Source organism: Pelodiscus sinensis, chromosome 10, assembly GCF_052426305.1.
Source record: "Pelodiscus sinensis isolate ZL-2025 chromosome 10, ASM5242630v1, whole genome shotgun sequence".
NCBI classification, from domain to species: Eukaryota; Metazoa; Chordata; order Testudines; family Trionychidae; genus Pelodiscus; species Pelodiscus sinensis.
The window spans coordinates 7,675,370-7,697,993 of NC_143061.1; the positions used below are offsets into that span (position 1 = coordinate 7,675,370).

The 22,624-nt window shown below is 68.9% G+C and overlaps 2 protein-coding genes across 4 annotated transcripts in view; one reads left to right on the forward strand and one right to left on the reverse strand.

Annotated features, from left to right (window-relative positions):
• The first annotated feature begins 1,282 nt into the window (after positions 1–1,282).
• On the forward strand, positions 1,283–3,936 carry LOC142830807 (heat shock protein beta-7-like). The gene is made up of 3 exons (XM_075938085.2): positions 1,283–1,721; positions 2,871–3,022; positions 3,185–3,936. The coding sequence occupies exons 1-3, from the start codon at positions 1,616–1,618 to the stop codon at positions 3,371–3,373; spliced, it is 447 nt and encodes a 148-aa protein (XP_075794200.2). The 5' UTR covers positions 1,283–1,615; the 3' UTR covers positions 3,374–3,936.
• A 224-nt stretch (positions 3,937–4,160) lies between these two features.
• CLCN2 (chloride voltage-gated channel 2) overlaps positions 4,161–22,624 on the reverse strand; it is a 45,177-nt gene continuing 26,713 nt past the window's right edge. Inside the window, exons 5-24 of one of the 3 annotated variants that reach the window (XM_075938078.2) lie at positions 22,375–22,508; positions 22,142–22,219; positions 18,189–18,267; positions 16,879–17,004; positions 15,298–15,382; positions 14,973–15,074; positions 14,597–14,681; positions 14,133–14,288; positions 13,582–13,651; positions 12,986–13,096; positions 12,395–12,608; positions 12,048–12,181; positions 10,147–10,331; positions 9,498–9,603; positions 9,331–9,404; positions 9,100–9,159; positions 7,083–7,121; positions 5,812–5,916; positions 5,399–5,485; positions 4,161–5,101 (exon numbers count right to left, since the gene is read on the reverse strand). In XM_075938078.2, the coding sequence (XP_075794193.2) occupies positions 4,907–5,101; positions 5,399–5,485; positions 5,812–5,916; positions 7,083–7,121; positions 9,100–9,159; positions 9,331–9,404; positions 9,498–9,603; positions 10,147–10,331; positions 12,048–12,181; positions 12,395–12,608; positions 12,986–13,096; positions 13,582–13,651; positions 14,133–14,288; positions 14,597–14,681; positions 14,973–15,074; positions 15,298–15,382; positions 16,879–17,004; positions 18,189–18,267; positions 22,142–22,219; positions 22,375–22,508 (2,225 nt within the window). In that variant the 3' untranslated portion in view covers positions 4,161–4,906. Of the gene's footprint in view, positions 5,102–5,398; positions 5,486–5,811; positions 5,917–7,082; positions 7,122–9,099; positions 9,405–9,497; positions 9,604–10,146; positions 10,332–12,047; positions 12,182–12,394; positions 12,609–12,985; positions 13,097–13,581; positions 13,652–14,132; positions 14,289–14,596; positions 14,682–14,972; positions 15,075–15,297; positions 15,383–16,878; positions 17,005–18,188; positions 18,268–22,141; positions 22,220–22,374; positions 22,509–22,624 lie in introns of all 3 variants that reach the window. The other 2 variants (XM_089780734.1, XM_075938079.2) reach the window with 2 other exon arrangements.

Genomic DNA, 22,624 nt, shown 5'->3' on the forward strand with positions numbered 1-22,624 from the left:
TGCTGGCGCCCAGCTGGGCACTGCCTGCGGGGGCTGAAACGCCTCTTCCCCCAGGAACACAAGCTCGGCAGGCCCCCGCTTGGAGGGGGTGACGGTGGCCACGGGCCAGTGTCCAAGAGGCTGGGCTCGGCGGGCAGCAGGGCAGCTTGCATGCTGCAGCTGTGGGCAGAGGCGGTGGGAGGCCAGGCTAGCCCGTCCCATCCAGAGAGAGGGGGCACATTCGCAAACACGGCCACGTTAACCCCGCCCGGGCGGTAGGGATCACCCCCTTATGCTATCTGGGGAAACTGAGGCACCGGGAGGGCATTTAGGAAGTGAGGCTCCTTAGTACCCCGGGAATTAGGAAAGGAACCCAGGAGTCCTGCCCCCTAGACGGCTACCCTAACCACTAGGAAGCGCTCTCTCCTGCAGAGCCTGGCTCACCGAGGGGCTGCCCTTAGAGCATCTGGAAGGGGGAACGGCAAATGGGGCTGGGGTGACGAGCAGGACTGGGCAGTTCCTGGTTCCTGGGCCTTGGCCAGCCTGCGGTGGGAGCAGGTGTCTCTAGATGCGCTTGCCTGAGAGGCCAGAGGCTCCGGTAGACACACGAGGGCACAGATGGGGCAAGGCGCCCCAGGGGAGGGGAGGCAGCCGTGCAAGGTTGTGGCGTTGTGTGGTGCCCACAGACAGGTGGCTGCACATGCACGTGCCTGTCGTGGGCGTGTGCGTGCGTATGTGCCTGGCTGTGAGGTGTGGGGGGGGCCGTGTCCACACACGGCTGTGAGGGGTGGCGGGTGAGCGTGGCACAGGTCTGCGGCAGGTGTGTGCGTGCGTACGTGGCGATGGAGGGAAGGCTGTGTGAGCACCTGTGGATGTGCGGGGAGGGCTGTGTGTACACAGATGTGCGTGTGGGGGGGTGCACAGCCGTGGGTACATGCCCATGGATGTGTGGGGAGGAGTGTGTGTGCAGCCAGGAGGCAGGCTGGGAGCGGGCAGGCCTGTGACACGGCCCGTCTGCGGCCCCAGGACGCACGTGGCCCGGCGCTGCGCTGGGGGAACGTGAGCCGCCGGCCTGGCGCGGTGGCCGCTGAGAGCCGCTCTGTTGTCCTGTGTCCAGCCACCGGCAGCCATCCTGCCAGGCATCTAATAAAGCGAGTCATGTTACTGCACCTCCGTGTGGGCGCCTCCTTGGCGGGGTTCTGCTGCTTCCCGGCGGGGGCCGCCTGCAATCTCCAGGCAGGGACACCGACCAGCATGGGCCTGGCCGGGCGTTGCCACCTTCGCGTAGGCCGGATCGCGAAGGGATGGCATCCCGGGGCCCAGCCCCCTGTCCCATAGGGTCCCCCCACTCTGGCTAGGCCTGCCCCAGCGGGGCCCCCCCACTCCGCATCAAAGGGAAGCCAGCTCCCCCCCCCCCCCCCGGGGCTGCAGTGGCCACGGCGACGCTACCCCCTCACGCCCGTGGCCGTCAGGCGCTATCTGGGAACGCGGCTGCCTTATCTCGCATTCCAGGGGCCGGTGCCATCGGACACCTTGCTAATTATGGGCATCTCCAGGCTCCGGCCGCCCTCCCACCCCTCCCCCAGCTCGCCCTCCCAGTACAGACCCGTCTCCTCCCTGGGCCTGCACCAGCGCCATGGCCGCCCTCAGCGCGTCCTCCACCTACCGCTCGGAGCGGATCAGCACCTACAGCCAGAACGCCCCACCCGGCGAGCCCTGCTTTGAGCCCCGCGGGCGCTTTGGTGAGGAGGGGGAGGGGAGCGCCCTGCGCCACGGCCCCCTTTGCCACGCGGGCCCCGGAGTCCGATGGATACGCAGGTGGGGGGTGGGGGGGGCCGAACCCCACACATCTCGGCATGCGACAGCCACTGCTTGCCCAGGCTATGGAGGCTCACAAAGGTGAGAGCCTACTACTGCTGCCAGCTCTGAGTTCCTCCTGTAGGGGGAGGCTTGTGCTTTCCAGACTATGGGCCTGAGTCAAAGCCCCAGACCACCCCCGCAGGGCCTTGCCTTTACCTCCAGGCCGGTGGGGAGATGCAGCCCCCCCCCCGCCCGGGGCCTGGGGTGGGCAGCCAGCCCCTGCGATCCCCAGCGCCCAGGGCTGTGCTCACCCTTCAGGGGGATGTGGGGGCTGCTTCTCCAGGGGCCGTGGGCCCAGGGAGGAGACGGGCCTTCAGCCATCCCTTCCCGGCCCGGGTGGGGCACTGCCTGGCAGACAGCAGTTCGGCTCCTGCCAGCATTCGGGTGAGGGGGCTTCCGCCCAGGCAGCCCCCCGGCTTGCCAGCCAGCCCCTCCCCCACGAGCCAGACTGGCCTCCCCCGCCCCCCCAGTCAGTCCCACTGCCAGGTAGACCCCAGTGAGCTAGCTGGGCCCCCTGGGACTCGTCCCACCTCCCCTTGCAGCCCCCTTGCTTGCCAGCTAGACACCCCCCACCAATGGATCCCGCGAGCTCCCACTAGCCAGCCCTCCCTTCCAACAGACCCCCGCTCGCTAGTCAACCCCCCCCATCTGCCTGCAGCCCCCCCCCCCCCACCAAAAGCAGCCCCTCCCCCATGCCTGCCCTACAATTGGCCTATTTGGCCTGAGTACACTCAAGGGCTCAGTCCCCACCCCCCTGCCATGAAGGCCCCTCAGGGTGACATGGACCCCACACTGCACCGGGGGGGAGGGGACTGAGCCCCCGTGGGGGGGGGACAGGAAGCCCCAGCGTGTCCCTGCCTGGCATGTGCCAGCCTGGACTGCACCCTGACACCCCCCCAATGCCACCCACCCTCCCCCCCACTGCGCCATCACCCCCACTGCTCCCCATCTCGGCCCCTGGAGACTCCTGGCTCCGTCACCCACCCACCGCCCTTCCTCTGGGTCATTGTGTCTCCACCTGCCCCGTGCAGGGTCCCCAGGGTCCGTGCGCCCCTGCAGCCTGGGCGGCAACGTGCGAGCCGGGGGCGACACGTACCAGGTGACGGCCGACGTGAGCCAGTTTGAGCCGCAGGACGTGGTGGTGACCACGTACAACTACCACATCGTCATCCAGGCCGAGAAGGTGAGTGGTGGGGGGTGCGGCTGGGACCCAGGAGTTTCTCCCCCCCAGCCAGCAATCCTGCCCCACGCCCTTTGGGAGAGGCTGGGCTGGCGAAGCTGCGCTCAGCCCCTTGGCCGGCCGGCGCGTGCCGGGCGCTCACGGGGGTGTCTGTCTCCCCGGCAGGTGGCAGAGGATGGCACCGTGTCCAACACGTTCAGCCACAAGTGCCAGCTCCCCGAGGACATGGACCCCATGTCTGTCAGCTGCGCCCTCACCGACGCGGGCCTGCTGGTCATCAACGCCAAGCGCAGCGCGGCCGCCCGGGGGGGCGAGGCGCCCCAGCCGCTGTTCCGCACGGAGGTCCAGCTGTGACGCCGCTGGGCACCGCCCCCCCCCCCGCTCTGGCACGTGTGCGGCGAGTCGGGACCGCACACGGGAGGCCCCCTTTGCACGGCGGGCGGGGGCAGCGGGGGGGTCCCAGCATGCCCTGCGGTAGGCGGACTGGCTGCATCGGGGCAGTGCATGCTGGGGCTGCTGGCTCCGTGGGTCAGCCCAGCTGTCTCTGCCCCGGGGGCCGTCCTGTGGGGCTGCTGGCTCCCAGCACCTGACCCCGCCTGGCTGTTGACCTGTTTGGAATAAAGGCTTCCCCCGCACAAGGCTCAGTCTGGGCTATGGGCTATGCCCCGAGCTGGGAGGGGAGCAGCCTCGGCTCCTCCCTGCCCGCCCCTTGGCTCAGCCCAGCGGCCTCTGTGCTGGTGCCATTTCCCTCCCCCTTGCCCCAATGTGCTGGGACGAGCCCAGCAGCGGCCACCCCAGGGCCTGAGCCAGCTGGGCCCCCAGGCAGAGAGCACAGAGGCTCCTTGTGTGGCAGTAAAGGGGCAGGGAGCCCACAGCAGGGGGGGAGGGCTACGCCTGTTCCCAGCCTTTCTTGATTGGGGTGTATGTGTGTGTGTGTGGGGGGCAGAACCACCCAGTCCCATCCCCAAGTCCCTGTCCCATGTGGTTTGGCTGCAATAGCAGCCCCCTCCAGTGGCAGGTTGGGGTAGGAGCAGCGCCCGGTGCCAGGCTCTGGCTGGATCCCGTAGCAATGGGCCCAGCCTGGGCACGGCGGGGGGGAGCCTGGCACACAGCAGTCGCTCTTTGGGTTACTTCATTGCTCTAGTTATAAAGTCCTTTTATTAAATTAATATAAAAATCTCTGTATTTACATCCTGGCCCGTGCCGGGGCCCCGCAGCCTGGGCTGCTGGCCCCAGGCTCTGAACCCTCGGACCCCACCCGGGGCCAGGCAGGAGCAGCCACGCTGGGGAGGGGCTCAGGGGGAGCCCCAGCTGTTCACCCCAGGCGGCCAGGCCACAGGCGAGTGTAAGGCCAGTGGCCCTCGTCCCTGCCCCAGACTACAACCCGCCCTCAGAGGTAGCACGATTGACAGACTCGATTGGAGATTGACTAGTGCAGGGGGGGGCACTGTGGCTCAGGACTGAGGAGCAGCTGCAGGTTAAGCCAGGCCGAAGGAAACTGAGGGGCACTGGCTGACCTGGGTATGGGTGGAGCCCACGGCAGTGGAGCTGGGGGCAGGCCATGGCTGTGGGGCGGGATCGAGGGGCACGGGCAGAGCCCAGGGCCCGTGTACCCAGCGGAAGGGCAGCAATCAGGCGGGATCGAGGGGGCATTCTGCCCCCAGGAACCCTGCGCCAGCTGCCCAGTGACCCTCGCCCAGGACTTTCCCCTTCCCCACGCAGGGCTGCCAGGGCGGCTCCAGGCAGCGGTTCCTGGGGCTCTGCCCTGCGCCAGGCCGGGTGGCAGCGGGCGCGACTGGCAGCGCGGGGTGCCAGGCGTCAGGCACACAGGCAGTGTCCGTGGTGTCCGTCAGCAGCAGGGGCGGGCTCCCCCCGCCGGCCCCGCCCTCACTGGCACTTGTCGTCCGTCTCCGAGGGGCTGGACTCGCGGGGGATGGAGAGGCGCTGGCGCCGGTCCCACAGCTGCTGGATGTCCGTGGTCTCCGTCTCACTGCTGCTGGCGGTGCTGTCCCGGAAGCTGGCCAGAGGCGGACGGACCTTCACGCCCTTGGCCGTGACCGAGCCCTCGATGGCCGTGCGCAGCTGGGGGCAGACAGGGCTCGGCAGTGTGGCACGAGGCACCCTCCCCACACGGGCCCAGCCGCACCGGGCAGCTGGGCCCTCCCCCAGCTATAGGGTCTCCTGGTCAGGGGAGACGGTACAGCCTCCCAGGCGGGTGGTGGCACCGTGTGCTCTGGGGCGGTGGATGGGGGAAGGGACCTTTGCTCCCCCCCGGGAAGGCTCAGGGGTTCTGTTCCTGCCCCCACATGACAAGACCCACAGGGCTGATCCCCCCCCCCACCCGGGGGATGTTTGGAAGGTGCCCCCGGGCCTGCTCACCTCTTTGAGGGTCACCATGCCGATGAGGCGCCCAATGCTGGTCACGTACGCGTGGTCCACGCCCAGCAGGGAGAAGATGTTGTGAGTCTGCAAGAGAGGCAGGGGCTCAGGGCTTGCGGGGTGAGGAGCTGGCCAGGACCCCACTGGGGCTGGGGGCCTGCAGGGCTGGGAGAGCCTGAGGGGGGCGTCCAGGGCAGCCCCAGGGATGGGGGGTGAGCGGAGCTGCAGGGAATGTGGGAGGTTGGTCCAGAGCTAAACCCGTCATGCCAACGTTTGACTGGGGCAATGCTGTGCAGGGCAGTGGGCACCATGGGGGGCTGGGTTTGGGCTGCCAGTGCCCCCCCCCCCCGTGCCATGCAGCAGCTGTGTGCCCTCAGGAGCGTGCCGCCCCAGGGCCAGGCCACTCGCCCCACCTTGTGCAGGGAGGTGCGCTCCACCAGCTGGAAGGGAGCCGGGTCGATCTTGCAGTTGTTGAAGTTCACAAGCTGGTCCAGCTGCTGCTCCTCCCACTCCACGAGCTGAAAGGCAGAGGGGCCGTGGGGCTCTCAGGGACAGCAGCCTGGGCATCGGCAGACAGGCCGGGCCCACGGCCCAGTGCTTTCCCACAGCTGGCCTGGGGGAGGGGGGGTGGGGGGGGGGGGGGGGGGGCCGAGCACAGGGAGGTGACAGCCCCGATCCAGCCCAGGGCAGGGGACTGGATGGCTTCTGGGGTGGGAAGTGGGACGCCGCTCGAGGGCGTTGGCTTTCCCCAGCCCCAGGGCAGGGACTGGCTGGCAAAGGGGGCAGGAAAGGGGACATGGGGCTTTCCCCCCCCACCGATCTGGCCCCAGGGCAGGGACTGGCTGGCTCGGGGGTGGGGAACGAGATGCCCCCTCGGAGGTGACAACTTGGCTCAGGCCGGGTGGGTTACACGAGTTGGGTGCCCCGCTCGCCAGCCCCCCCAGCCCTCACTCCCGGTGCCAGCCCCGCTCAGCCCTGCATCCGCATTGGCCCCAGCGGGAGCTGCAGGCTCCAGTGAGCTGTGGCTCTGCCTGGCGGTAAACACCTCCCACCAGCTCCATGCGTGCCAGGCCCTGCCCGGTGCCCAGTCCCCTCCCCCCGCCCCCGGCCAGGTGGTGGCCTCTGCCCGGCTGGGTCAACGTCACAAGCTATAAGGTAGAGAATGGAGGGAGCCTTTCCCAGCTGCCTGCACCTGGAGGATTGATCCTCCCTTATCTACCCCTGCTCTGCTGGACCTATGGGCAGAATGGGGAGGGACTGCCCTGCCTCCAGGCCCCTGCAGGGCAGCGCTGGGCAGGGGCCACGGGGCACAGGACCTCAGCTCCAGGCAGGTGGAGCGGCTAGGGCGTATTCACCGGGCGAGTGCCACAGGCAGTGCCACAAGGGCGTGGCAGGGCGGCGGGGGCTCCCCAGGCTCTCTCCTGGCTCGTGGAGGGCCCCTGAACGCACTCGCTGCACGTGGCAGGCAGCACCTGCCCACATGCCCCCCGCTGAGGAGCTGGGGTCCCCTCGCTGCCCCAAGCCGGCACAGCTGGGGAGCAGGGCAGAGGAATCCCTTTGCTCTGTGCCAGCTGGCCAGGGGCAGTCCCCCACCAAGACAGGAGGCATCAGCCCTGGGCGTCCCACCAGTGTGGCCCTTGTCCCGGGGAGGGGCAGGGCTGGTGTGCCTGGCCCCGGTGCTCACCTCAGCGGGGGTCATCTCGCCGGGCAGCTCGTACTGGTCCTGCAGGAGAGGGAGGGAGGCAGAGCGTAAGCCAGGCCGTGGGGCCGGGAGCCGGCACGTGCCCAGGCGGCCTGGGGGTGCAAAGCCAGGTGGGACGTGCGGGTACATGCCCCGGTGGGCACTGACCAAGCGAGCTTGGGGCTCCCTCCAGCCCCCCGGCTCACAGCACAGCACTGACTGTGGGCACGGGGCTCCCCAGCCCACGCTCCCCTGACTGGCCCTGCAGGGTGCCCGTAGCCCCAGACACCACCTCTCCACACACTGCTACAGAGCTGCCCCCTCCTGCATGGAGCAGCCCCCCTGCCTCCCAAGGCCTGTGGGGCTGACAGGAGGCTCAGCAGAAGGAGGGGAAGGGCTTCAGGCCCTGGCATAGGAGCCGCAGGTTCGAGTCCCTGCCCCCACTGCACCATGGGCTCCCCTTTGGCGAGTCCGCCAAGCCCAGCTGCCCAAAGTATTTAGACACTGGGCTCCCATGGATGTCGACAGAGGTAGGAGCCCAAGTATCCCAGAGGGGCTGGGCCTCTGTTCCCATCCAGTGGGTGGGGGTGGGGGTGTGCCTGCCTGCCCTACCCTGGGGGCACTCCAATCGCTCCTGGGGGCAGACAGAACGGTCCCCGGCCTGCAGGAGGGTGCAGCCCAGTGACCTCGCTCAGCTTCTCCTGGGTCAAGGGCAGAAGCAGAGGGACCTGCCTCTCTGGTTTGGCCACACAGGCGGGAGCCAGCTGGCAGCCGGCCGCTCCTCCCACACCTGGTGCTACCCTGGGGTGGGGAGGGGGCACGTGCCAAGCCAGGCTCCCTCCCCCAAAGGCTGATCCTTTACTCCAAGCTGCCCTGCCCATGGGCGATGAGTGACCCTATGGCTTGGGGAGACAGGCCGCTCCCCCCACTGTGGCCTGCTAGCCCCTGCCCCCCCATCCCCTGCAATGTGGTTGCTGGCCCTTGCCCCCTCCCCACCCCAGGGTAGCACTCCCCCACTTCCCTGGGCTCCGGCGAGCTGGCCAGCAGGCATGGCACCGGGCTGGGCATGGGTGCCTTCCCCTGCCTAGGATACCTGGCTCTGGGGACAGGTGACATGCCCCTTTGTGCTGGCTGCCCCTTGCTGCCCTCAGCCATGCTGCTGCTCTGCTGTTCAGGGGCTCCTGGAGCCGCCTCTGCAGCCTGGCCCCCCCCCCGACAGGAAAGGCGCCGGCTCCCCGTCGGGAGCGAGGACCGCAGGCGTCAATCAGGCGCTCTCGCTGGGCAAGGCAGATCAGCTGGGGGTGGAGCGATGATCACGGAGGCTCTGATTTCTGATTGGCTGGTAGGAGCGGATCGCGGCCCGACTGGCTGGTTGGAAGGAGCCTTAAAAAGCCCCCACTGGAGGATCAGCTGGGAGAGGGGAATCAGGTCAGGGGGTTCTGATTTCCGATTGGCTGGTAGGAACGGATCGTTGCCCGATTGGTTGGAAGGAGCATTATCAGGCTCCCACAATCAGCTGGCTGAGGGTGAACAGGGAGGAGGGGTCCAATCAGGGACCGTACTGTGCTGAAGGTCCCCAGAGCTCAGGACGGGGCGGGTGCGTGTGTGTGTGGAGGGTGGGGGGTGGACACAGGAACTGCGCTTCCCCTAACCTTCCTCTGCAAGTGGCCAGCAGGTGCTGATCTGGGGGCAGCGAGCGGGGATGCGTCTGTTTCTCACCCCTTGGGCAACCCTGCCCATCATCCAGGCATCAGGACTCCTGGATTCTACCCCTCTCAGCTGCTGTCTGGCTGCATGGCCTTGGGGTGGAGGTTGCCTTCCCCCTGAGTGCCTCAGTTTCCCTACCTGTAAGGAGGGGTGGTGACCCAGACCCTGGTGCGGCCGTGTGTGGCTCAGATTGGTGATTCCTGCATGCCCGGGGGGCTCTGCAGACCAGGCAGTCAGAGCTGTGGGTGCCCTCAGCACAGTACGGGGGGGTGGCGCCTGGCCCGTGAATGGCCGAGCCGTGGCACACACTTACTGTGACAGAAATGCGGACGCGCTTCGACTTGCGCTTTTCGGGCGGTGCTGAATGCTCAGCCTTTTTGGCCACGAGAAAAACAGGAGAGAAGACAGAGGCATTATGGGAAGCCGCAGCATCCTGGCCCAGCTCCATGCCCCCAGGACCTCGGAGGGGGGCTGGGCACAGAGCCAGGGCCATGGTGGTGGGGGGTGCAGACCCCACTGGGGCAGGGGGGCGAGGGGCTCTCACCTCCATGGGCTCTGGGGTGGCACTGGTGCAGAAGAGGCTCTTGAGGGCGATGCCCGAGTGACCCGGGGGCCCAGCTGCAGAGACACAAGCAGAGAAACGTCTGTGCTAAGGGCAGCGAGCCAGGAGCCTGCCCGGCGCTGTGGGGGCCACGGGGGCAGGGGGCTCACCTGAGGGGCTCTCCACAAAACTGCTGGGAACTCGCTTGAGCGCCGGCTTCAGGGGCTTGCGGGACTCTCCGTGTGCCAGGGCCGACGACGATTCCTCCGTGCTGATCTGGGGGCAGCGAGAGTCACCTACAGGGAGCTGGCACCAGCCCCTCAGCCTGGGAGGGAGGGGCAGGCTCAGGCATCTCAGCCCCAGCCCAGCGGGGTCCAGGGTGTGGGCCCGAGGTGTCCCATCCCCAGCCAGGTGGGATGGGGGCCCATGGATCCCAGCTCAGTCCAGGTCAGGGGGACGCAGGCCAGTCTGGAGCAGCCTGGGCCAGAGGGGGTGTGGGTAGGCAGGGCGCAAGATGCACCAGCCAGGCCAGGAAGACGTGAGGTTTTACCCCTATTCAGTCGCTGACTGGCTGCACAGCCTTGGGTGGAGGTCCCTTCCCCCCCTTTGTGCCTCAGTTTCCCCACCTACAAGCAGGGGGTAGTTACCCTGGCCATGCCCCTGAGTAGCTGGGCAAGAGGAAGGGGGTGCCCCCCCCCACTCCCGTGCGTTTCCCACCCCCCTCTGCCAACCTGGGACGCTGGGTGCTTTGGCGTTTCAAGCCCGTGGATCCTGGCGTGGCAGTGGGGTGGGGGATCCCCGCTGCCCCCCGCCTCTCACCTGGAACCGCACTCCCGTGTCAGACGCCCGGGGGCCGTCCTCGGCCTGGGGCTTCTCGGCGACGCTGTTCTGCCCGGCCTGCGCCCTCTCCCGCATGTACTGCAGGCGGCGCAGGTAGCCCAGCTGGTTGCTCAGCAGCGTCGCCACCTGCACCCGCTCGATGGAGCCCAGCAGGATCATGGACTCTGTGGGAGACCAGCCCCGAGGGGCCGCCGGCCCGTCAGCGTGGGGGACACAGCTGTGCACGGCGTTCGCTTCCCCTGGCGTTAGAGCCGTCCCCTCCCCAGCCCCTGCGGGAGAGCCGCGTGTCTCCGTGCCGCAGGGCTCTGGGGGGCAGGGTGGGACCGGTGTGCCCTGCAGGGATCCTGGCTCCCAGCCCTGCCTGTCTGTCCATCTGTCCACAGGGCAGATGACAAACCCCCGCCCCAGCTCCCGTCTGCCCCGCCCCCAGTCAGGGTGGGGTCACAGAGTAGCTACCATATGGGCCTGAGCCTGCTTGGAAAGTGGGAGCTCTGGCAGGAAGACACAGGGGCCCCGGGCTCTGAGCTTGGGAGACAGGACTCCTGGGTCCTATTCCTGGCTTTGCCCCAGACTAGCTGGCTGACCTTGGATCAGTTCCTTTCCCTTCTGGGCCTCAGCTTTCCCTACCGCTCCCCGTTTGGGGAGGACAGGGTCGCGGGTTCGAGTCCCGGGTCCCCTGCAGTCTGGTCGGGTCAGGAGGCGCTGTGGCAGGCGGGATAAAGGGCCTACCCGCAGTAAGGTGGAGGGGCGGGTTCCCTTGTGGCCTAGTGGATAGGGCTCTAGCCTGGAGAGGAGGGGACACAGATCAGTGCCCAGAAAAGGGAAGGGACCACCAGGGTCTCCTACAGCAGGGCCTGGCCGCCCAGGTCTGCTCCCTGCCCACCAGCGTGCCTGCAGGATGCTGAATCCAGGCTGATGAACTAGGGGGTCACCAAATGAAATTAACTGGTAGCAGGTTTACAACAAACACAAGGAAGTATTTCTTCACACAGGCAACCTGTGGAACTCCTTGCCAGAGGATGTGGTGAAGCTCAAGACTATAACAGGCTTCAAAGAAAGAGCTAGATAAATTCATGGAGGACAGGCCCATCGATGGCTATTAGTCAGAGGCTGGAATCACTTGATGATTCCCGGCTCTGTTCAGTCCCTTGGGGGCGCCTGGCATTGGCCACTGTCAGCAGACGGGACACTGGGCTGGACGGACCTTTGGCCTGGCCCAGTCTGGCCGCTCTTATGACGAGAGTCAGTGACATTTGGGTGCTGACCCATCCGCTCGCTCTGGGGCCCAGCCTGGGGCTCTGGGGACAGGCAGGGTGGCCCCATGGTGCCCACAGGCAAGAACTGAGAGTCCCTGCAGCAGGCTCTAGCTGGCAGCCCATGTGTGATGGATTGGAGGGTCTCGGCCAACAGCAGAGCCCTGAGCCCCACCCGCTGCAGAAAGGCCCATCCCCCCCACCCCTGTTTACTCGGTGGGGGTGGGGGAGGATCCATTGAAAAGAGCTTGCACTGGCCTTCCTGTTTCCGCGTAACTTTACAGATTGCCATGGTAACGCAGCATCCTCGTTGCTACGGTAACACGACAGAGGAGATAAATGTCAGAGCGGGCAGGCGTCTGGCACAGGACGCGCTCAAGGCCCGGCCCCTCGCCAGAGCCTGGGGGAGCCACGTGCCCTTTGGGGAAGCCTGGGGGGGCCAGGGTGGGAAGGGGGTTCCTGACAGCCACGGCGCAGGCAGCCTGCTGTGCCCGGGAGGGCTGTGCTGGCCCAGGGAATGGGCACGCAGGGGTGGCCCTGCCCAGCCTGAGCAGGGCACCAGGAGTTTGCCCCCCACCCTGTGGCACCGCCTGCTCCTGTGCATCCCCTCTCCCCCCCCCGGCTCACCCGCCGACTCCACCAGCGCCAGGCTCTTCAGCTTGGTGCTGTGCAGCACCTCCTGCAGGTGGCGGTACTTGCAGTTGAGGGTGACGTAGTGCACGTCCCGCACCATGATGTCCTCCACCCGCACGTTGTACTTCCTGAGGAGAGCAAGGCAGGGCCCTGAGCGTGGGGCGGGAGGGGCTGCTGGCAGGCCAGGGCATGGTCCCGCTGTTACTCAGCCCCGGGAACCCAGAGGCTGCAGGGACTCTCGGGCCCCTTGCTGGGGCGTCCGAGCGCCGAGCCGAGCTCCTGAACTGGGTCCCTTTGAGCTCCCCAGTCTCCTGGGGAAGGGGGCCCTGGCAGCCACTTACTCCTGGTGCCCCCAGCCCAGCTCGGGCAGGTAGGGCAGCTTCTTGATGCGGATGATGCTGTCGTAGAGGGAGGGCTGCAGGCTCTGGGCCACGGCGTTGGCCAGGATGACCGCGATCATCACGGGCAGGATGTGGGAGATCTGGCCCGTCAGCTCGAAGACGATCACCGCGGTGGAGACCGTGTGGGTCACAGCGCCGGAGAGCGCGGCCGCGCCTGGCCGTGGCAGAGGGAGCCCCAGTCAGACCCTGGCGGGCTGGCCTGGCCCCAAGCCAGGCCCCACGGCGCTGCCCCACTGTGATGCCCCCCAGTGGGCCCTAGTGAGGGGGACCATGTGAACCCCACGGCGCAGTGCTCCCCCTCCAGCTGCTCTGCCAATCAGTCTGCACCAGCTCCCAGCCTCCCGCCCCTGCCTGCTCCCAACAGGGGCCAAGAGGTGAATTCAGCCTGGCTCCCTAGGGACACTCCCCTCTGGGAAGCCCGGCCCACCCAGGAGCTTGGCAGGAGGGAGCTGCCCCCTGCACCATGAGCAGGTTCTCTGGGCCGTCGCACCAGCTGGGGCCTCTCCCCGGGCACGGGGACGCGGCACTTACCGACCACGGCGTAGCCGCCCGGCACGATGCGGTAGATGTTGCTGTCGGCGTGGATGCCATCTGGGAACCAGGCTGCCATGCTCTCCCCCACCAGCCGCCCGAAGGCCGCGCCTGGCCAAGGAAACGGGGTTCAGAGGGGGGTCGGGGGCAGCCCAGGGCCCTGCATGGCCACTTCGGGGAGGGGAGGAAACCAGTGGTACCCGGCTGACTCAGGGGTCAGTCGCTGCTCAGAGTGGGGAGGGCACTGGCTGCGTGCTCCCCCGGGGCAGGGCACCGTGGCACTGGGCCCCCACCCCCAGCAGGGCGGAGCGGTACCAAAGTCCCGAGCCGGCCTGGTACCGCGGGAAAGGGCCTGCCCCGATGGCACCCCGGTGGCACCAGGACCCCAGGACGCTCATGGGGCACCAGCCACCCCAGGGAGCTGCCACTGCTGCCTAGGGAGACGGCCAGCACAAGGGCACTGCGGGTGAACCTCTGTCCTCTGCCTGGAGGGGCCGGCTGGCAGCTTGCAGAGGCACTGCCCCTTTGGGAGCTGGGCTGGCACCATGGGCGCTCGGCACAGGGAGGCCAGGAGAGCCTGCCAGGCCCGTACTCACCGATGACAAAGACGGGCATGAAGGCTCCGCAGGGCACCGGGATGGTGGTGGCCAGAGCGGACATCCAGAACTAGTGGCAGAGACGAGAGTTAGGGGCCGGCCGGCCAGCCAGGGCCTCCCCCCACCCCCAGACCACATCCACACAGCCAGGGCCAGACCCATTCCCGGCCAGCCAGGGCCTCCCCCCACCCCCAGACCACATCCACACAGCCAGGGCCCCGCCCACCCCCACCCAGACCACATCCACACAGCCAGGGGCAGACCCATTCCCGGCCAACCAGGGACCCCCCATCCCCACCCAGACCACATCCACACAGCCAGGGCCCCGCCCACACCCACCCAGACCACATCCACACAGCCAGGGCCCCGCCCACACCCACCCAGACCACATCCACACAGCCAGGGCCCCGCCCACACCCACCCAGACCACATCCACACAGCCAGGGCCAGACCCATTCCCAGCCAACCAGGCCCCCCCCCCCCCCCCCCGCAACCCAGCCAGACCGAGAGTCAGCTGAGCAGCCCCAGCGGGGGGGTGGGGGGGGGCCCACCTTCATAATGATGAAAACCACCAGAGTGACGAAGACATTGGCGTGCGGGTGCTTCCAAACCTCAGAGATGCCAACGTACTCGAACTCCTCGGCCAGACCCTGCTTGGCCCAGGTGCGGTTGTCAAACAGGGTCACCAGGGTGTCCTTCTGGCTGAGCTGGGGAGGAGGGCCACAGCAGGCAGGGTGAGCCCAGGGCACTGCCTCCACCCCATCTCTCCAGCCTCCCTAGGGTGCCCCCTGTCACGCGCTCCCTCCCCCGCCCAGCTCAGCACCGCGTCTCGCTCTCTGGATGCTGGAGATCTGGGACACACCAGGGCTGACAGCACTGAAGCTTCCGCTCCAGGTGCTAAGGTCCTGGGTGCAAGTCCCAGCGAGGGCAGGCGCAGGGCAGCAAGTGACCCTGAATGAGTGCTGGTGATACCCATTGGGCAGGGCTGCTGGGCTAGGGAAGAGGAGCAGGTTACCTGGCCAGCCATGAACTGTCCAAAGCCAGGTGGGAAGGTCAGCGTGGAGATGAGCAGAGTGACCAATGCGGGAAAAAGCAGGCGCCTGGGTGGGAGCAAGAGACAGAGCCAGTGATCCCACCGCACCCACCACAACTGCTCGCCGCTCTCCGGGAAGGACTAGCACCACCCTGCGCCCGGCAGCTCCCATGCCAGCAGCTGCTTCGCAGGATACCAAAGAGCCCAGCCAGCATGCAGAGCCCCACCCCGGTTAGACACTTGCTCCCCAACCTGAGTGCTCCCTCCACCTGCTCTCCAGCCAGGTCCGCATTCAGTATCCTCTCCTGCTATGGGCTCAGTGGGCCCCTCATCTCGGGAGCCCACAGCCACCACCTACTTTTTCATCAGGAAGCGGTTGATGGCCTTCTGCTTGCGCATGAACTGGACGATCTTGCGGTTGAAGTAGACGAAGAGAGCCCCTCCGAAGCCGCTGGCGATCCTGGGGAGAGGGCCGCAGGAGTGAGCCGCCACCACCGGGCAGCTACTGCTGGGATGGTCCCTTCAGGGGTGGGGATGGCACAGAGACACCGAGGATGCCCCCCAGCACCTCATAGAGATCCCCCTCATCCCTCCCTCCCAGGAAGCGTCAGCTCTCGCCCCCCACCAGCAGTGCCCCTGCGAGGGGCTGGAGCGGGCGCTGGGCCGGAGGACCGAGGACTCACCCGATGACAGCGAAGGCAGGCAGCTCCTGCAGGTCGAAGGGGAAGTCCAGCCGGAAGCGGGTTTTGAACAGAGCCGTGATGGTCTCTGGGGGACGAGACAGGCCGGGGGGAGCACGTCACCCAGGGGACCTTGGGGGGGCCTAGAGCCCAGACAGGCTGCCCCCGCCCACAGCAAACGCTCGCCACTCCGAGCACTCTGCCCCCTTGGGGCCAGCCCATGGGGCCGGGGCTGGAGACCCCATGGCCCTGTGCTGGACTCTGCAAAAAGCCCTTCACTCCCGCCCCCTGCCCCCAGCTCCCTGCCCCCAGCTCTGCCAATGCCCCCCACTCCCGCCCCCTGCCCCCAGCTCTGCCAATGCCCCCCACTCCCACCCCCTGCCCCTGGCTCCCTGCCCCCAGCTCTGCCAATGCCCCCCACTCCCGCCCCCTGCCCCCAGCTCCCTGCCCCCAGCTCTGCCAATGCCCCCCACTCCCACCCCCTGCCCCCAGCTCCCTGCCCCCAGCTCTGCCAATGCCCCCCACTCCCGCACCCTGCCCCCAGCTCCCTGCCCCCAGCTCTGCCAATGCCCCCCACTCCCGCACCCTGCCCCCAGCTCCCTGCCCCCAGCTCTGCCAATGTCCCCCACTCCCGCCCCCTGCCCCTGGCTCCCTGCCCCCAGCTCTGCCAATGCCCCCCACTCCCGCCCCCTGCCCCCAGCTCTGCCAATGCCCCCCACTCCCGCCCCCTGCCCCCAGCTCTGCCAATGCCCCCCACTCCCGCCCCCTGCCCCCAGCTCTGCCAATGCCCCCCACTCCCGCCCCTTGCCCCCTGCCCCCAGCTCCCTGCCCCCAGCTCTGCCAATGCCCCCCACTCCCGCCCCCTGCCCCCAGCTCCCTGGCCCCCCAGCTCTCTGCCCCCAGCTCTGCCAATGTCCCCCACTCCCACCCCCTGCCCCCAGCTCCCTGGCACCCCAGCTCTGCCAATGCCCCCCACTCCCGCCCCCTGGCCCCCGGCTCCCTCACACCCCAGCTCTGCCAATGTCCCCCCCTCCCACCCCCTGCCCCCAGCTCTGCCAATGCCCCCCACTCCCACCCCCTGGCCCCCGGCTCCCTCACACCCCAGCTCTGCCAATGTCCCCCCCTCCCACCCCCTGCCCCCAGCTCTGCCAATGTCCCCCCCTCCCAACCCCTGCCCCCAGCTCCCTGGCACCCCAGCTCTGCCAATGTCCCCCACTCCCACCCCCTGCCCCCAGCTCCCTGGCACCCCAGCTCTGCCAATGTCCCCCACTCCCACCCCCTGCCCCCTGGCACCCCAGCTCTGCCTATGTCCCCCCCTCCCACTCCCTGCCCCCAGCTCCCTGGCACCCCAACTCTGCCAATGCCCCCCACTCCCACCCCCTGGCCCCCTCACACCCCAGCTCTGCCAATGCCCCCCACTCCCACCCCCTGGCTCCCGGCTCCCTCACACCCCAGCTCTGCCAATGCCCCTCACTCCCACCCCCCAGCTACTCCAAGCCTGGGCTTCCCCAGCCCCCAGCTCTGCCCCTCAATGCCCAATCCCGGCCCCTGCCTCTCCCAGCCGTGGGCCCCCCCAGCCCGCACCTTCGTCCTTGTTCCACACGGCGAGCACGCGGAAGATGAAGGCGCTGAAGGTGGCGGCGAAGAAGCCGCGCCAGTAATTGCGGACGGCGAAGAAGGTGGAGGTGACCTCGATGCTGAAGAGGACACCTGGGGGGGGGGAAGGGGTGCTGCCACCATGGCCCCTTAACACACAGGGGGCTCTGCTCCAGGCAAGATGGGCCCAGGCGCAGCCCATACGGGGGCCAGCCCGGGGAGCACCAGGCCCAGCCCCCCCCGAGGGCACCCCCACTTGGCCAGGCCCCGTGTGCGCCGAGGCCTCGTGGCAGCAGCTGCTCTGCGTGGGCAGCGGCTGGGTTCTGTGGGCACCGTGTGCTTAGCCCCCGAAGGGCACAGTAGCCATTTGCAGCTGGGGCGCCGAGGTGCGGACACCAGCCGGGAGAGGGCCCTGAGCCGGCCCTCGACAGAGCCAAGGCCCCCCAGCCAGCCAGCTGGGCAGCTGCCCCCCGCAACGAGCAGCTCCAGGGGGCCGTGCAAGTGGGCAACAGCGCTTGGGCATGGGAGGAGGCCAGCCCTTCTCGGGGGGCAGGGCACGGGGAGCCTGGCTGGGGCGCGCAGGAGGGACACGTGCAGACGGACAGACGGACGCTGCCCAGCCCGGCGGGAACAAGCGAAGAGTTAGACACGTCACCAACCTAGGAGCACAGGGCTGCGAGGGAGCCGTGGGGCCGGAGCTGGGCCTCCCTGGAGCGCAGAGCAGTGGGGAAAGGAGGAGACATTACACCTTCGGGCTGCCCCCGCCCTGGGCACAGACCCTGGGGACCCCGTGAGGCTGGGTGAGCGTCTCTGGGTGCCTGCAGCTGGGAGGCCCGTACGGGCTGGGCTGGCACCGTGGGGCTGTGTGCCCACGGCCTGGGCAGGAGGGGAAGCGAGAGGCCACAGGAGGGGAGAGCGGGGGGTAGGGTTAGGGGCTAATCCAGGCACTACTGTGAAGAGAGGGGAAAGTGGGGGGCTGGGCTGGAAGCCCATGTTCATTAGGCTGCGCCTCCCCATAACACCCGCCTGTGTCCAGCCCCCTGCCACAGGGGGTGCCCGGTGGGGATCGCAGCGGCCTGGGGGGCAGAGGTCACGGCCTATCCCACTACACCAGGGTCTCGGGGCGGTGGGGGGCGTAGGCGGCGGCACTGCTCCCAGGCTGCCTGCTGAGGCCTCTGGGACGGCAGCTCCGCTGGAGGGTGAGGTTAGCTCCGAGCCGAGGGGCGTCTGGGATCTGGCGGGGCGGAGGGGAAGGGGCAGGCAGGGCCCAGCCCCACAGCCTGCATGGCCGGCCCTACCTCCGATGGGGGCAGCAAAGCAGCAGCCGACGCCCACGGCACAGGCAGCCGCCAGCATCTCGATATTGCGGGACTCGTTCTGCAAGGGGAGAGCAGGAGACAGTCGAGAGCAGTGGCCAGCAAGAGCCCCCCGCGGGGAAACGCTCCGGGCAGCCACGCCCACAGACACCCCACAGGGCACAGCCTCACCCCCGCCACGCCCAGACACCCCCGCCACGCCCAGACACCCCACAGGGCACAGACACGCCCTCGCCACGCCCAGACACCCCCACAGGGCACAGACACGCCCCCGCCACGCCCAGACACCCCCGTCACACCCAGACAACCCACAGGGCACAGCCTCACCCCCGCCACGCCCAGACACCCCACAGGGCACAGCCTCACCCCCGTCACGCCCAGACACCCCCGTCACGCCCAGACAACCCACAGGGCACAGCCTCACCCCCGCCACGCCCAGACACCCCACAGGGCACAGCCTCACCCCCGTCACGCCCAGACACCCCACAGGGCACAGACACGCCCCCGCCACGCCCAGACACCCCACAGGGCACAGACACGCCCTCGCCACGCCCAGACACCCCCACAGGGCACAGACACGCCCCCGCCACGCCCAGACACCCCCGTCACGCCCAGACAACCCACAGGGCACAGCCTCACCCCCGCCACGCCCAGACACCCCACAGGGCACAGCCTCACCCCCGTCACGCCCAGACACCCCACAGGGCACAGACACGCCCCCGCCACGCCCAGACACCCCACAGGGCACAGACACGCCCCCGCCACGCCCAGACACCCCCGCCACGCCCAGACACCCCACAGGGCACAGACACGCCCCCGCCACGCCCAGACACCCCACAGGGCACAGACATGCCCCCGCCACGCCCAGACACCCCACAGAGCACAGACACAACCCCGCCACGCCCAGACACCCCACAGGGCACAGACATGCCCCCGCCACGCCCAGACACCCCACAGGGCACAGACATGCCCCCGCCACGCCCAGACACCCCACAGGGCACAGACACGCCCCCGCCACGCCCAGACACCCCACAGGGCACAGACACGCCCCCGCCACGCTCAGACACCCCCACAGGGCACAGCATCACCCCCGCCACGCCCAGACACCCTCACAGGGCACAGCATCACCCCCGCCACGCCCAGACACCCCACAGGGCACAGACACGCCCCCGCCACGCCCAGACACCCTCACAGGGCACAGCATCACCCACCCCACGCCCAGACACCCCACAGGGCACAGACACGCCCCCGCCACGCCCAGACACCCCACAGGGCACAGAAACACCCCCGCCACGCCCAGACACCCCAGAGGGCACAGACACACCCCCGCCACGCCCAGACACCCCACAGGGCACAGACACGCCCCCGCCACGCCCAGACACCCCACAGGGCACAGACATGCCCCCGCCACGCCCAGACACCCCACAGGGCACAGCATCACCCCTGCCACGCCCAGACACCCCACAGGGCACAGACACGCCCCCGCCACGCCCAGACACCCCACAGGGCACAGCATCACCCCCGCCACGCCCAGACACCCCACAGGGCACAGACACGCTCCCACCACGCCCAGACACCCCCACAGGGCACAGCATCACCCCCGCCACGCCCAGACACCCCACAGGGCACAGCATCACCCCCGCCACGCCCAGACACCCCACAGGGCACAGCATCACCCCCACCACGCCCAGACACCCCACAGGGCACAGACACGCTCCCACCACGCCCAGACACCCCCACAGGGCACAGACATGCCCCCGCCACGCCCAGACACCCCACAGGGCACAGCCTCACCCCCGCCACGCCCAGACACCCCCACAGGGCACAGACACAACCCCGCCACGCCCAGACACCCCACAGGGCACAGACACAACCCAGCCATGCCCAGACACCCCACAGGGCACAGACACGCCCCCGCCACGCCCAGACACCCCACAGGGCACAGCCTCACCGCCGCCACGCCCAGACACCCCACAGGGCACAGACACGCTCCCACCACGCCCAGACACCCCCACAGGGCACAGCATCACCCCCGCCACGCCCAGACACCCCACAGGGCACAGCCTCACCCCCGCCACGCCCAGACACCCCCACAGGGCACAGACACAACCCCGCCACGCCCAGACACCCCACAGGGCACAGACACAACCCCGCCATGCCCAGACACCCCACAGGGCACAGACACGCCCCCGCCACGCCCAGACACCCCACAGGGCACAGACACAACCCCGCCATGCCCAGACACCCCCACAGGGCACAGCATCACCCCCGCCACGCCCAGACACCCCACAGGGCACAGACACGCCCCCGCCACGCCCAGACACCCCAAAGGGCACAGACACGCCCCCACCACGCCCAGACACCCCACAGGGCACAGACACAACCCTGCCACGCCCAGACACCCCCACAGGGCACAGCATCACCCCCGCCACGCCCAGACACCCCACAGGGCACAGACACGCCCCCGCCACGCCCAGACACCCCCACAGGGCACAGACACGCCCCCGCCACGCCCAGACACCCCGCAGGGCACAGCATCACCCCCGCCACGCCCAGACACCCCACAGAGCACAGACACAACCCCGCCACGCCCAGACACCCCACAGGGCACAGACACGCCCCCGCCACGCCCAGACACCCCCACAGGGCACAGCATCACCCCCGCCACGCCCAGACACCCCCACAGGGCACAGACACAACCCCGCCACGCCCAGACACCCCCACAGGGCACAGCATCGCCCCCGCCACGCCCAGACACCCCCACAGGGCACAGCATCGCCCCCGCCACGCCCAGACACCCCCACAGGGCACAGCATCACCCCCGCCACGCCCAGACACCCCACAGGGCACAGACACGCTCCCACCACGCCCAGACACCCCCACAGGGCACAGACACGCCCCCGCCACGCCCAGACACCCCACAGGGCACAGCCTCACCCCCGCCACGCCCAGACACCCCCGCCACGCCCAGACACCCCACAGGGCACAGACACGCTCCCACCACGCCCAGACACCCCCACAGGGCACAGCATCACCCCCGCCACGCCCAGACACCCCACAGGGCACAGCATCACCCCCGCCATGCCCAGACACCCCCACAGGGCCCAGACACCCCCACCACGCCCAGACACCCCACAGGGCACAGACACGCTCCCGCCACGCCCAGACACCCCACAGGGCACAGACACAACCCCGCCACGCCCAGACACCCCCACAGGGCACAGACACAACCCCGCCACGCCCAGACACCCCCACAGGGCACAGACACGCTCCCGCCACGCCCAGACAACCCACAGGGCACAGACACAACCCCGCCACGCCCAGACACCCCCACAGGGCACAGCATCACCCCCGCCACGCCCAGACACCCCACAGGGCACAGCATCACCCCCGCCACGCCCAGACACCCCCACAGGGCACAGACACGCTCCCGCCACGCCCAGACACCCCACAGGGCACAGACACAACCCTGCCACGCCCAGACACCCCCACAGGGCACAGACACAACCCCGCCACGCCCAGACACCCCAGAGGGCACAGACATGCTCCCGCCACGCCCAGACACCCCACAGGGCACAGACACGCCCCTGCCACACCCACAGACACCCCCACAGGGCAGAGACACGCCCCCGCCACGGCCAGGCACCCCCCACAGGGCACAGACACGCCCCCGCCATGCCCAGACACCCCCACAGGGCACAGCCTCACCCCCACCACGCCCACAGACACCCCCACAGGACACAGACATGCCCCTACCACGCCCAGACACCCCTCCACAGGGCACAGTCATGACCCAGCCACGCCCAGAGACACCCCTCCTGGGGCTCCCCTGCTAGGGTCAGAGAGAACAAGCCCTAGCCCAGGGGATCCCAGCCTGGGCCTGCCCGGGCACCGCTCCCTTGGCACCCACCGGCCGCACAGCGTCGGCCTCTCACCTCGTAGATGCCTCCGAAGAGGGAGAGGAATTTGCAGAGCAGGGCAGCGCACATGCTGGCGATGTGGACGAAGGGCCCCTGTGGAGAGAGCGCCAGGGACGGTTACCCCGGGCAACCAGCCGGAAGCTGGGCGCCTCGCGGGCACCCCCCAGCTGGGCTGCCCACCCAGTGCACCTGGCCCACAGCCTGCGCCCCCTCCAGACACGGCCCAGCCGCTCCCCGGCCCCTCTTACCTCCTTGCCCAGGGGCATCCCGCTGCCCAGCGCGCAGGTCAGGCCGATGACCTTGGCCACGAAGGTTTTGAGGGTGAGATACTCCTTCAGCACCACGCCACGGAGGATGGTCTTCATCTCGGGGATGCCGGAGCCTGGGGAAGGGGGGGGGTGAGCACCCGGAGAGGGGGCAGGACCCCTCAGGGAGCCCCTCCTCCCCCATCGCTCTTTGTGGGAAGGGGGGAAATCCAGCCCCCACCCCAGGCTGGCG